Source organism: Prionailurus viverrinus, chromosome D2, assembly GCF_022837055.1.
Source record: "Prionailurus viverrinus isolate Anna chromosome D2, UM_Priviv_1.0, whole genome shotgun sequence".
NCBI lineage: Eukaryota > Metazoa > Chordata > Mammalia > Carnivora > Felidae > Prionailurus > Prionailurus viverrinus.
Genome location: NC_062571.1, coordinates 81,187,499 through 81,201,093, shown reverse-complemented (window position 1 = coordinate 81,201,093; position 13,595 = coordinate 81,187,499). Strand labels below are relative to the sequence as shown.

At 60.8% G+C, this 13,595-nt stretch overlaps 1 protein-coding gene across 8 annotated transcripts in view; it reads left to right on the top strand.

Annotated features, from left to right (window-relative positions):
- Positions 1 to 13,595, top strand: part of CTBP2 (C-terminal binding protein 2) — a 162,645-nt gene that overhangs the window by 143,298 nt on the left and 5,752 nt on the right. For all 8 annotated transcript variants that reach the window (XM_047825666.1, XM_047825662.1, XM_047825663.1 and 5 more), the window contains 3 exons: positions 6,718 to 6,872; positions 7,065 to 7,209; positions 10,427 to 10,633. In XM_047825666.1, the coding sequence (XP_047681622.1) occupies positions 6,718 to 6,872; positions 7,065 to 7,209; positions 10,427 to 10,633 (507 nt within the window). The remainder of the gene's footprint in view (positions 1 to 6,717; positions 6,873 to 7,064; positions 7,210 to 10,426; positions 10,634 to 13,595) is intronic.

The window sequence follows — 13,595 nt, the reverse complement described above, 5'->3', positions numbered from 1 at the left end:
TCTCTCTCTCTCTCTCAAAATTAAACATTAAAAAAATTTTTTTGGGGCGCCTGGGTGGCGCAGTCGGTTAGGCGTCCGACTTCGGCTCAGGTCACGATCTCGCGGTCCGCGAGTTCGAGCCCCACGTCGGGCTCTGGGCTGATGGCTCAGAGCCTGGAGCCTGTTTCCGATTCTGTGTCTCCCTGTCTCTCTGCCCCTCCCCCGTTCATGCTCTGTCTCTCTCTGTCCCAAAAATAAATAAACGTTGAAAAAAAAAATTTTTTTTTTAAATAAAAAAAAAAATTTTTTTTTAAGAAATTATTATAATTTTATGATGTGATTAACAGTGTGATATCTATGCCCTTAAAAAAGTCCTCGGGGTGCCTAGGCGGCTCAGGTGGTTAAGTATCCAACTTCGGCTCAGGCCATGATCTCGCGGTTCGTGAGTTCGAGCCCCGCGTCGGGCTCTGGGCTGACAGCTCAGAGCCTGGAGCCTGCTTCGGATTCTGTGTCTCCCTCTCTCTCTGCCCCTCCCCCCGCTCATGCGCTCGCTCGCGCGCGCTCTCTCTCTCTCTCTCTCTGTCAAAATAAATACACATAAAATTTTTTTTTTTTTTTTTTTTTTTTTTATAAACAGAATAGTGCCACCCTTAACACACATTTTACTACGCTCGCTGCCTTGAGGTCTCTCGGCCTCGTCTTCTCCCACGTCACTTCTCGTGGAGGGCAAAAGTAGCCGCCGTGTGCGCGGGGCCTTCCCTGGGCCTCCGGGGACGGTCACTGTGCCTTTGCTGGCTCTCCAGATCCGCTTTCTGAGCCAACTGCAGCCAGCCACGGGACACTTGTCGAGATCCCGTGTCTGACAGTTTCGAGCGGTTTTTATTCCACGAGTAAACGTGTTTACAAGCAAGGAGACCTCGCACCGAGACCCAAGATGCCACAACCTCCATCACCAGGCCAGGTTGCAAAACACTGAGCACCACAGTAGGTGGATGGACCCACCCCCACCCCCAGCAGAGCCATGTCTGCAAGTTTTTTGTTTGTTTGTTTACTTGTGAGAGAGACAGACACAGAGTGTGGGTTAGGGGCAGCGAGACAGACACAGAATCTGAAGCAGGCTCCGGGCTCCAAGCTGTCGGCACAGAGCCCATCGTGGGGCTCGAACTCCCGAGTCGTGAGATCCTGACCTGAGCCGAAGTCGGACGCTCGACCGACTGAGCCCCCCAGGTGCCGCACCATGTCTGCAAGTTTAATGCCGAGTTTCAGATGCAGGTTCATTTGTGACCCGGAGTCCGCATCTGGTCCCCAGCTGGGCCCCGGTCATGAGTTTGAGCTCTAGATTGTAGAAATGGAAGCCTGTGAAATATGCTCCTTATCAGACCCGAGATCGGATTCTGTGTCTGGCCTTCTAGAAACCGGGACTGCTGAGCCCAGCCAATGAGGGCTGGTTTGTGCAAGGTGGCAGAAAGTGGCTTTTTAATTGGGGGGCACCCGCACTTAAGGGGATGCTGTTCTTGGGGTGGTGGGCAACGTGGTCACATGCTCAGACCCTAGTGAAGTGGTCCGGGCTGCAGAGGCTGCAAGTCCAGATCTGAGTGCCCTCTCCCGCCCGTGGCGGACCTCTGGGATTTTGTGAGGCCGCGTCTCCTCTCCCCACCTTCCAGACCACCTTGCGATAGGAACTGGCAACCCCTTTATTCAATTGGCTCCAGGGCCTCTGGCTAGGCGTGCAGGGCAGTGCATTTTGTCTCAGATCTTTCTAAGGCGCGTATGGATCGCTCAGTTTTTTTCCAGGTACTTATTCTAGCATCAGCTGCCAGAGTACCCGAGAATCCCAGCAACTGCCTCCAGGGCCCCCAGGGCTCCCAGCTGGGTTCTACCTGCAAGGCCCCCTGAGCAGCAGTGAAGATTGGGGTTCAAATCTGCGCTGCTTGGCAGGCCCTTTCCCCCTCAGTGGTCATACTTGGTCAGCAGAGGCTGCCCCTGAGCAGGTGGGGTGGTCCACTCGTGACTGTCGTCCAAGATCCCGGCCCACCTAGCACAGGTGTTTCCGGGCTGCCACAGGGCAGGGGTGCTTTGGCAAAATCCGGTGGGTTGTAAAAAAGAGGCCTCTGCCTGCCGGACGAAACATGTTCATTGTGGCCTCTTTGCTTTGGGGTAAAACTGCAGAGTTTCTTGAAATCTTAAAATAGCAAAATCAAAAAAAACCTCAGGCATTTGGTTCTTGAGTCACAAGCAACAGAAACCAACTCGGGTCTTCAGACACGATGCATGGTTCTGTAGAAAGCATGTCAGCCGAACTCACACCGTGTCCAGGAGAGCCGGAAAATGTGTCTCAGAAACCCCACAGGACTGTTCCATGTGGCAGGATCAGCCTGGTTCCCCTCGGTCACTCTGCTTAGGGAAGCTGGTCCCATTAGTCCGACTGCAACCCTGTCAGCCTGTGTCACCCGTAGAAGCAGCAGCTCCTTAGAAGAAATCGGGTGCTATTCCGGTCGAGGGGCCAGAGAGCTGCCAGTGTCCTGCCTGGGGACCTCCCTCTCCTCCTCCTGAATCCATGAGGCCAGTGGACTTGTCTTTCCCGAGACGATCAGCATTGCGCCCTGGCATCGTCGTTGTTTTCCACTGAATGGCTAATTTCACCATTTTTCGTGTGCAGCTCCTGCTGTAAGTAATACCGGGCCCGAGGATGGCCATTGGAGCTGGCCTCGAGCTGGGGCACCGCGTCCCTGATGATGAACACGTTCCTGCTTGTGCAGAGGCGAGCCTGAAACCAGCAAGTAATTGACAGCAGGGGAGCCAGCCTTGCAAAGTTAATGCTGGACAAGTTGTTGAAAGGAGTGTGGTGATATATTTTTTGCGATGTGTCCAACTGCAGCCGGAATTGTCCTGAGATAGATAATAAGGCAAGCTTGTAGAAAGGGAGTAGTCGTGTTGACTAGAGGGCCACCAGGACCCTCAGATCCTCCTCAGCAGGTGTTTCCTCGGGCTCTGTTGGGTCTCTGGGACTGTGTGAGGGGCTCTCTCCTTGTTTCTGTGTTGTTCCTTGGTGCGGGATGTGGTCGTACTTGGCTCTGCCCTGGCCGTGACATGGGAATAAGAGTGACATTGTGAGCTTCTGAATGTCACCTTTGGAGGTTTGAGCAGTGTCTGCTTATCGGTACCCTAGCTTTTGGTCACAGACATCGGTTTTTAGTCAATTTTCCTTATTCATTGTGCCTTGGCTTTCTCCCCTCCAAATCCCCTGGCTGTAGAGGAAATGGGGCACTCCCTCCAGGCCTAGGGTTCGCCCTTGCCCCTGGGTACCCCCTTTCCCCTAGTCCCTTAATGGGTTATTTGCAACAACCCGTCCATTACATCCTAATACTAAAAATTACTCAAAATGTCAGAAGCGATGAAGAGTACCTTGGTTAATATGAGGCAACGTGGCAAGTCTATTTGCAACTTCCCTTCGCTGGCATTTTCTGGGGTCTTCTGGGAACCTCTACCCCAACTTCAGCAACACTGTAGGGACAGCAGGTGCTGGGCAGCAGGGTGGCTTGAATTAAACTGGATTCTCTGGTGAGTGGGTTGACGAGTCCCTGCTGTGACTGAGGGAACATGTATGGGCATGGTCCCTTCCTCACTGGAAGTGAATCTTGGCAGTGGCCTGGCTCAGCTCTCTCTCCTCCTCAGCAGTGGGGTTTCCCGCGGCCCCCACATTTCACGCAGGACACGTGTGGGTCTCACCCATACCCGCCTCCCATGCAGCTGCCCCCCATCCCCCGCCTCAGCATCCGTTCCCAGCACAACCCCCTGCGCCTTGCCCTTTCCTGCTTCCCCATAAGGCCTTGCAGCCCGTATCTGAGCCTGGGGCCTCCGCTGGGAGCCCCTGGGTCTCCTGCACAAGCCTCAGCTGCATTCTGCATGCCCAACCTGAACGAGGGCAAAGGGTGGGTTTCGCCAAAGAGGAGGCGACCCAAGCCAGGGAGGGGGGGCGATCGCTAGGCAACCTGGAGCGTGTTGCCCAGGTAACGGGATCCATGCGCTGATGCTGTGGATGGACATCTTGTGATGAGGGCCCTCGGCCTCTACAGATGTCTTGGATAGCTCTAGATGCCTGCCTTGTGCCTGCCCGGCGTCTTCCTCTGTGGTGGTTTTTTAATTAACAACTTGGGTTTCTGACTATGATCTTGAACTCTGCAAACATTGTCCGATTAACACGTTTGCCAGCTCCTTCAGAGGCAAGTCAGGGTGTTCTGCACCCTGTAGGGGGGACAGCTTGGGACAGGTGGGCCAATCTGACCACATAGTGGAAGACCCCCAGTCCATGGGAGTCCGCCCCTGGGATTGGTAGCAGGTAGGGGGAGGGGCAGAAGAATCTGGTGAAAGAGGGATGGGTCAAAGTCTCACCCTTTCGTTGGCCAAAAGGACGGGCAGAGGCAAGAGCTTTTTAGTGAGCACGTCGAGCCCCCCCTGCCCCCTTTCCAGGGGCCGCTTTCCACTCTGTGCCTCAGTGTTCTCATCTGTTAAAGGGGACGGTGCTGCCATCTCAGGGATGAAATGAGAGGGTGTAGGCCACCGTGTGAATTACCGTCCATCACTTCCTTCTGCAGAGTTGGGGTAAAGGGCAGGGCCCGCGGGGCTGGTCTCAAGATGGCACCCTTGGTCTCTGGAGAATCCTTCTTCCCATTTGCACACACTCCTCTTGACCTCTTGTGGGGCTTACCTGCCAGTTGAGCCAAGAAGAACGCCAGCAGAGGGCTCACCAACCCCTCCCTGCCCACAAACCGCCTCGGCACCCTGATCCCCACCTGCCATGCGGGGTAAGGTCTGATGAAGTCGTGGGGTGGGGGAGTCCCTGTTTTCCTGCCTGGTGCCGAGGCTGTTGGGCTCGATTCACTTGACTGCCCTGCACTGGGGAGCCGCGTGGGTTAGGCAGGAGTGCTGTTGGCACTCGCAGACTGGGAGGGACTAGATCACTGGGTGCATCCCGGCCCGGGATGGAGAAAGCGCTGCCCAGAGGAATCCTGCGCCCTGGCCTGGCCCCTTCTGAGGCCAGGACAAAAGCCTTTTCTCTGCTCCTCGTTCAATGAGGTGATTGTCCCAGGAGGCCGCAGCTGTGGCGTGGGAGTGCTCTCCCGGGGCAGAGAGGCCACTGCAGCGGTCATGTGGGCACCACGGGGACACCCTCCCCACCTCCACGTACTGGTGGGAACGTGGACACGGCTCCAGGTGGGGATTTCGCTTTCAGCTTCTGACATAAGCATGTCGCGCTGCGTGATGAGCCCTCTCTGGTCACGCAGGGGCTTCGCGTGTCTGGGGCTCCGGCCGGCACCCCCAGCGGCCTTTGCAGGGCTGGCAGGAGAGGAACCTTCCGGGAGACCACGCAGCTGAGCGCAGCCTGTGCAAGCCTCTGCCGGAGCCTTCACCCCATGCCCCGTGGCCACACAAAGGCCACCAGGGCCGGAACGTCACGTGCTCCTGGCAGGGGCTCCAGGAGCCCAGCCGTGCCCAGCAGGCCCCGTGAGCCGGCACAAGTACGTTCTGTGCAAGAAGGAAATGAGACAGACTGAGCCCGGCCTTGACGTGCCGGTCACTGTCCAAGCCTGTCCTGACATCTGAAAGCAGAAGATGTGCGGGAAGCTTTCTCCTTTTTACTTGTAGCCTGTGACAGCCCACACGTGATGGGTGGAGAAAGCGGGAGTCATTCCACCTTGGCCGTCTGGGTCCCGGGGTCCCGCAGGGGGGTGGGGGTGGCGGGGCGGGAGGGCACGAGGTCCAAGACTTGCCAGCACGTGGATTTGAAGGGAATGGTTTTGTTGGAGAAAATGCTGCTCCCGCATCACCGGGGAGGACGTGCCAGGGCTCACACGCAGCCTCGGGCGCCTGCCTCAGGCTTCCGCTCCTCTCTCGATTGGGTTGGGGGTGTCGCTCTGCCCCGTTGGGCCAGCCGGTCGGCCTGGAGCAGGGGGACAGTCCGCACTTCGGCAGCGTGTAGGGAGAACTGGCCCCGCCTGCCTCCTGGCCCCCACCCCCCAAGCTGTGGGGACAGGTGTCCCTGGTCTGACGGCAGCAGGACACGTGACCTCTCTGACATGCTGGTACCCGACCGAGGAGGGGCTGCTCGCTTTGCTGTCCTCGGAGAAATTCTCTGCTCTCCCGAGTCCCCAGAGAGCTGTGCGCCCTCATGCACGACTCCCGCCACCTGGCCCAGGTGAAGAGGGGTCATGAGCTGAGCCCAGGGTGCCTGTTTCTACCAGGGATTTCCTCAGGAGCCATGACGTGTCCCTCTTGTTTGTTTGGAAGGACAGTGGGGGCAGGTGGGGGCAGGGAAGCAGAGGGGAGCCCCCCCACCCCCCGAGGGCCCTGGCAGGTGCAGGGGGCAATTGTGTCTTGTTGGCCTGATTCCACATGGCGGTGGAGTTAGGAACCACGGTGGTTCGTGTGCACAGCATTGGAGATGGCTCACCGAGACCCGGGTCCCCCTCGGACCCCCACCCGGACAGACCCGGAGGACAGATGTTCTCTCTGGGTCTCCTTGGCTCGTCCCGGAATCTTCCCCAGTGACTCCCAAGTAGTCCGCGGTCTTTGAACCCCGGGGGCCCAGGGAGTAGGGAGGGAGCTGTGGAGTCCCCCCCACGCCTGATGGAGGTGGGTAGGGGTGGAGCCGACAGGTGTGAGTGGGGGCGGAGCAGAGCCACCAGTGGAGGCCAGGCCACCCTGCCCACCTGCCGCATCACCCTGCCGTCCTCACAGGCATCCGCCCCCAGATCATGAACGGCCCCCTGCACCCCCGCCCCCTGGTGGCGCTGCTCGATGGGAGAGACTGCACCGTGGAGATGCCCATCCTGAAGGACCTGGCCACCGTGGCCTTCTGTGACGCACAGTCCACTCAGGAGATCCACGAGAAGGTGGGCGCCCCCCAGGCCAACCCTAACCCTAACACCCCCCCCCCCCCCCCCCCGTTGTCACCAGCAGAGTCCCGGCACAACCACGGGCCACTCAGCCAGTCGCTTCCCTGCTGAAATCCTCGGCTGCGGGCTCGAGGGCGATGGGGGACACGGGGCGAGGCTCCAGCCTGCGTTCTGCTTCCCCCGTCCCAGGTATTAAACGAAGCTGTTGGTGCCATGATGTACCACACCATCACCCTCACCAGGGAGGACCTGGAGAAGTTCAAGGCCCTGAGGGTGATCGTGCGGATAGGCAGCGGCTACGACAACGTTGACATCAAGGCTGCCGGTGAGCTCGGTGAGTGCCTGGGGCTGGGTCGCACGCCTGCCGCTCTGGCCGCAGGGAGGTGACCTTGCCAGGCGGCCCCGCCTGGTGGCTGTGCTCGCCTCGGCCTTCGCAAGTGAGGGACCTGAAGCCAGACGAACTGGGAGCCCTTCCCTGCAGAGGGGACCGTGTGTGTGTGTGTGTGTGTGTGGCCACAGGTCCGTGTTGGCCAGCGCGGACCCATCATCCTGAAATACCAATGCCGGGAGCGCGGCTCAGGCCTCGGGGAGTGGGGGGCCGTAGGTCTCCTCCGGTCCTGGCACGGAGTCCCCCCACCCTCCTCCTCCCAGAGGCTGCTGTCCACACAGACGCCGGCACCTCCTGTCCAGCCCTGTCGCTGGGGGTCACCACAGAAGGGCAGAGGCGGGAGGTGGGCGCCCCGGGGTAGGCCCGTGGCACCGTGGCCTCCCTGTCCCAGCACCTGGTGTGGACTCCGTATGCGTCGGGTGTTTGCAGAGCATTGATAGTAAGCATCCCCGGGCTGTCCTGCTCTCTTTGGGAGGCTCCAGGGTCCCTCTACATCAGCTCCCTGGTCACTGTCCTTGCTGTGTGTTTGAAATACGCCGGATCTGCTCCTGGGTGCGAGGTCCGGTGCTGTGCCTGGTGAGGAGCAGGGTGCCCCGAGGCCACAAGGCTGCTAATCTAGGAACCCAGGCCCTTCCAGTCCCCCAGCCCTTGGCTGTGCTGAGGCCCTGGTGGGCCGTCTACGGGCCAGGGGTCCGTCTTCCTCCCCACCCCCACCCAAGTCAGCCTCTCAGCGCCCTCTGAGGACCCTGTGGGCCCCAGGGACGTGCCGGCACGTGCAGCAGGCGTCCCGCAGCCCTGGCTTCGGCTCAGGTGCCCACCTGCTGCCTTTTCAGCCCTGGGAACCCCAGTGGGCCCCAGCCTCCTCTCCCAAGGTCCCAGCCCGGACTTCTGAGTGAAGGTCCCGGGTTTCTCTGAATGGTTAGCTCCCTCCCCTGAACTGGGGGAGCACCCCGATACCTGAGCCACAGGGTGAGCTGGGGAGAGGGAGCCTGGCCATGGCTGAGCCTGCCGTGCCGCTATGTAGTGGTTCCGGGTGCTCTGGGAACGTGCGTGTGGCAGGTGGGGTTGCCCCGCAGGTGAACCCGAGAGGAGCAGGTGAGAGGTGGTCATTCCCCAACACCTGCCTCCTTCCCCTGCCCCCTTCTGGAAGTGGGGGCGGGGTGGCAGGTGGCTTGGGAGATGACGCTGGCTTTCCTGGGTCCCCACTCCTCTCAGCACCCCTCTGGAAGGGGTGACCTCACGTTCCAGACTCATTTTGTGCTCTTGGTGGAGCTGAAATCCCAAGTTCAAACAGCGACGGAGAATGTGGCTTAATGGGCTGGGGGGTCCTCAGATGCGCGTACCTGTGCACGCCTTCCCATTTCTTCAGCGTTTCTGCCCACCCCCGCCAACCGCTCCTGGCAGCCACAGCCTCCTGGGTTCAAGGGAAATGTTCGTGTTGCGTTTCCTCGACGGGAACCAGCCACTTCTGAGCAAAACTTGCCACCCCTCCCCTTGGCAAATGCCACCACGCAGCCGGGCAGGGCCTGGAGGGGACCCTCATCTCCCTAAAGCCAGAGGTGCTCACTTCACCCGGCCACACGTCCGCACTGGCCCCGGGAGGTGGTGTTCCCAGGGGCCTGCGGTTTTGAACAACGTTAAAGGATGTCGGCCCTGGTGTTTTCATTGATCCTGATGCAGTCTGATGCGGGAGCTGCCTGGGACACCTCTGGGCCTCTGTCCTGTCTGCAGATTGCACTTCCCAGGTCATTCTGTACCCAGACCTTCCGCAGGTGAGGACAGAATGGCCCGTGGCTGCGGGTTGTCCTGGGTCGGGCCTGCGGTGCGGCATTGCTGGGCGGGCGCTCCCTTCCCGGGGCACACTTGAGCCTTCTGGGGACCAGACCGCCACACTGGAGGCCCTGAGATGGGTGGTCTGGGTTGAGAGCAGGGCGATGCTCAGGAAACAAAGGTGGCACCTGCCTGGGCCTGGACTGGGGGAGGTGGGAGGTTGCTGGAGGCCCCAGGGCATGGAGCCCACAGGCTCTCACCTGGTGTGCCTTTCTAGCAAACTCCTTTATCTCTGGTTCTGGAGGGGTGACCGTGGAGAGTGAAAACATGGACTGAAAAGCAGCTCAGCTCTTGGGGTCAGGCAGCTGCCACTCCTGCCCTGTGGGCGTTAGAAGCTTGTCCTAAAAGCCTTTGGAGAATTGCCCTGACTCGACCACGCCCACCGACCCTGGCGAGGCTTTAGAGTTTTTGGAGGAAGGTGCCGTTGCCCTCAGGGCTGGACAGTCCTTTGTCTCTTGGGGACCCCTCTCTGGGACATCCCCTCCCAGGGTACAGCCATTCTCGGGGCTCAGGCGGGGGAGGGGGGTGGAGGGTCCGCGCTCGGCTCTTGTCCTGCTGGGCTTTGGCCGGAACACTTCAGGTTCCTCAGAGGAATGAAAACCAGCCCAAATGTCAGAAGAGTCCCTTAAATCCCGGCACCTGCCTCCATCTGTCCAGACCGATAAACCATGGCTTCCAGCGCTGCCCGAATTCTAGGCCCGGCTATTTCAAGTGAAGTGTAGGCCACACCGTGGCTGTTCCACAAGACGACTGACCTCCAGCTTGGGGAAGGTTGGTCAGCCAGGATGTCAGACGCTTTGTCCCCCCGCAGGTGGCCGTGACCAGATGGGCCAGGTAGAATGATGTGCTCGTGGGCGCTTTCATCCCCTGAGCGGTCTTCCTGAGGGCGTCGCTGAGACCCTGGCCCTCTGGGCAGCCCTCATGGGGTGGAAACCCAGCTGCTAGAATGGGGGTGCTCGTTACGGATGGTCCTGGGTCCTGTCTCCCAGCGCTTCCTGCCCAAGACTTCGGGTGGTTCCTTCAGGCTCTGGGCCACAGGGCCTGTGGGCCCGCCCTCACCAGCTGTCCACTGCTTGCTTCCCAGAAACACGGGGTCTAGAAGCAAAGGGGGGGCCGGACGCGGGACAGGTAGGGGACCTGGGGGTGAGCCAAGCCTGGGGGCTGAAGGCCCCTGAGCGTCAGAGCCAGGGGGGGTCAGCGTCCCCGAGGCGACAGGCAGGCCACGGTCTGCGGCCGGACAGGCCGGCTCTGCCTGCCGCCCCCGCCCCTCAGCCGGGTGCCCCGGAGTCCCAGAGCCTCCCCACAGAACCGGGCCCGGCCCTGTCCTCCCCAGGGATCGCCGTGTGCAACATCCCGTCCGCGGCGGTGGAAGAGACTGCCGACTCGACCATCTGCCACATCCTCAACCTGTACCGGAGGAACACGTGGCTGTACCAGGCGCTGCGGGAAGGCACGCGGGTCCAGAGTGTCGAGCAGATCCGGGAGGTGGCCTCGGGAGCAGCCCGCATCCGCGGGGAGACGCTGGGCCTCATCGGCTTCGGTACGTGGCGCTGCCCAGCCCTGTCCCCGCCCACCGTGGCCGGTCCCCTGGGAGCTGGAGGAGCCGAGGCCGGTGGGGGCGAGACCGATGAGGGAGCTCCCCCGTCTGGGCGGCGGTGTCTGCCGTGGCTGGGTGGGCGGCAGGAGGGGCTGAGCCAAGTCTGAACCAAGTGGACGAGTTCCCCGCGTACCAGGCCGGGGTGACAGCAGGGCGTCACTGAAGGATCTCGAGCCAGACGGTGGCATGGGTGGCATGGTCAGGACACCAGCTTAGAAAGCTCACCTGGGGTCGGGGGGCAGGAAGAGGTCTTCCTGGCGACAGCCGGTGGCCCGGGGCGTATTTGGGGCAGGTTATCAAGGATCAGGTGGGCTATGACAGGAAGCAGCCCGATGATGCAGCGTCAGTAACCCAGGGGCTCGGGTGGGTCCCACGCTGCGCACGGCGGGGGGGCGGGGGTGCTTGCTTGTGTTCGCTGAGTCTCCTCCCCACCACTTGGCCACTCCATGGTTGAGGAGATTAACCGACCTCCCTGCCTCAGTGTCCCAGTCTGTACATCGGGAAGGAAGGCGATACACAGGGCTGCCTCTTAGGACGCAAAGAAGGCATGAGAAGCACGGCCCGGGTAGTAAGTGCTGGGCTGGCTTCCAGAGGGCTCCCCAAACCGTCACTCATCCTTAGCTCAGGGCTCTGCTTCGGAAGACCGAGGGTCAGGACTGCTGGGACGGCCCGGGTGCCAGCTTGAACAAGGCAGGAGGAGCTGGGTTTCTTCAGGGGGCGCGCATCTTTCTAACTCCCGGGGTCTAAGAACCCAGGTGTCGGGGGTGATCACACTCACACAGGAATTCTAAAACTGTACGACGGAGGCTGGCGTACTTTCCTACAAAGGACCGTAGGAGACGCACATGCGGAGTGTGAGGCCCGCAGCGCCCTCTGCTGGTGCCCGGAGGCCTCCCGTTCTGCCAAGTGGCTCTTGGACGTGGTTCTTACTTAGAACATTGGGCATTCTTCTGGTTTTTTTCCAAGTTTGTTTATTTATTTTGAGAGAGAGAGAGAGAGAGAGAGGGATGTGCAAGTGGGGGAGGGGCAGAGAAGGAGAGAGAGAATCCCAAGCAGGCCCCGCACTGTCTGCACAGAGCCCGACGCGGAGCTCAAACTCCCAAACCATGGAATTGTGACCTGAGCCAAAATCAAGAGTCCGATCAACCGACAGAGCCCCCCAGGCGCCCCCGTCATACATCCTTCACCCCCGCAGCGGCCCAGCCCCGTGGTAGCAGCCACAGGCCCCAAGCTCTTCCTGTGGTCGTTTCTTTGGCCGAGCCCTTCGAAGGCCGCCCATCCTTTGAAGACCCTTTCGGTATCTCGAGTCCCATGGTTTGAGCCCCGTGTGCCCCGGCCTATAATCCAGCACCTGCCACGCTCTCCATGCACTCTGATTGTGACGTCTCCTTGCCACCTTCCAGAACTGCAGCTTTGGGAGGGGGTGGGAGGGGGCGCAGAGGTAGGCGGCCTGACTGCCACGGCTGCCTCGGGGGCCGAAAGCCTTCGCCTGCCCAGGGCTCGGCTGAGAAGCCGCAGCAGAACCTGGAGCGTGCGGCGGGCGGGTCCCCAGCGTGGCCCCAGCCCGGGCTGGTGGTGGGACGGTGCTCGAGGACAGCCACCAAGTCGGGAAGTTGCACAAAAACTGGAAGGGCCAGCCAGCCAATGGTCACGACATCTGTATGCTTTCTGAAGGCCGAGGCCATTGGCCCTTCCTCCTGCAGGGCTCCGTCTTGACCAAGTCAGGAACGGAGTGAAGTCCTCCAGTCTTGGAGAGACTTTCATGACACCTCACGGCCTAGGTAGAAGCCTGGGAAGAGGTGAGGGTCAGGGAAGTCGCGCACAGGTAGCAGCGCCCCTGGTGAAATCTGGGCCGGCTGCTCTCCGGCCCCCAGAGCCGCAGCCGGGAAACCCCATCTGAAGCAAAGTGTGTCAGGACGTGGAAGTAAAGCAGGGGGCTGGGGGCCCGTGAGGTGGGGGAAGGATGGGGGCCTCACTGTTGGGTGTGAGCCCCCAGCCGCCCTGTGTGGGGGCCCGTGGTCCCGTATTTCAGGTGCATCGGGGGTCTTGTAGGCCACTGCCACACCCGCCTCCAGTGTGTCACCTCAGGTCTCCTGCCTCCCCTGGGGGGGGGGGGGTGTGGCTGGGGTTCGTGCTTCGCCGCATCCAAGCGGGGACGTGGAAGGAGGGGGCCAGGAGGGATGGCCAGCTGCCGATCACCCTGCGGCCATCCTGCAGAATGACCTCCTGAAACCTCCGCCACCAAGTCGCCCCCACGCGGGCTTCCTCGTTTGGAAAGGGACACCTTCCTTGTCCCTCCGTCCCCCCCCCCCCCCCCCCCCCGCACAGTTGAGCAGTGGTTTTAGATAAAGATGGACTGTGCACCCCGAGCCCGTGCAAGCATCACTCACACCACTGCGTTTTCAAGCTGAAAAGCGCTCTGGGAAGCAGGATTCGCTCGCCGCCCCTGGGGTTTCGGGGGGTTTGTGCCAATGACCGCCGCGTGGGAGTCAGGGAGGCCTCCGTGTCCCGGTAGGTGGTACGGGGTTCTGACCTGCTTAGAGAGGGGCGTGGGGCCTCCCCCGCGGGTTGGGGCACCCCCGCACACCTGAGAATTAGCCCGACAGGGACGTGCCTCCACCCCCCACCCCCCACCCCCCCGTCAAAGCAGTTCCCCTCGCCAGTTTGTGTCCAGGCCGCTCTCCCCTGGTTCGTGTTGATCGCTTTGCCCCTTCCGGGAGCAAACCCAGTGCTAATTGGCAAGAGAACGTTCCCGGCTCCTGCCCTCGATGTCTAGAGAAAGCAAGCCCGGGTTAGGAAGCCTGCTGTGCCCACGGAAACAGAGGGGAGGGGTGATTCGTGACCTCGAGGATATCGTTAATGGCTGGGGTAGGTGGAGTTCACTAGAACACTCTTTCTGGGTTTA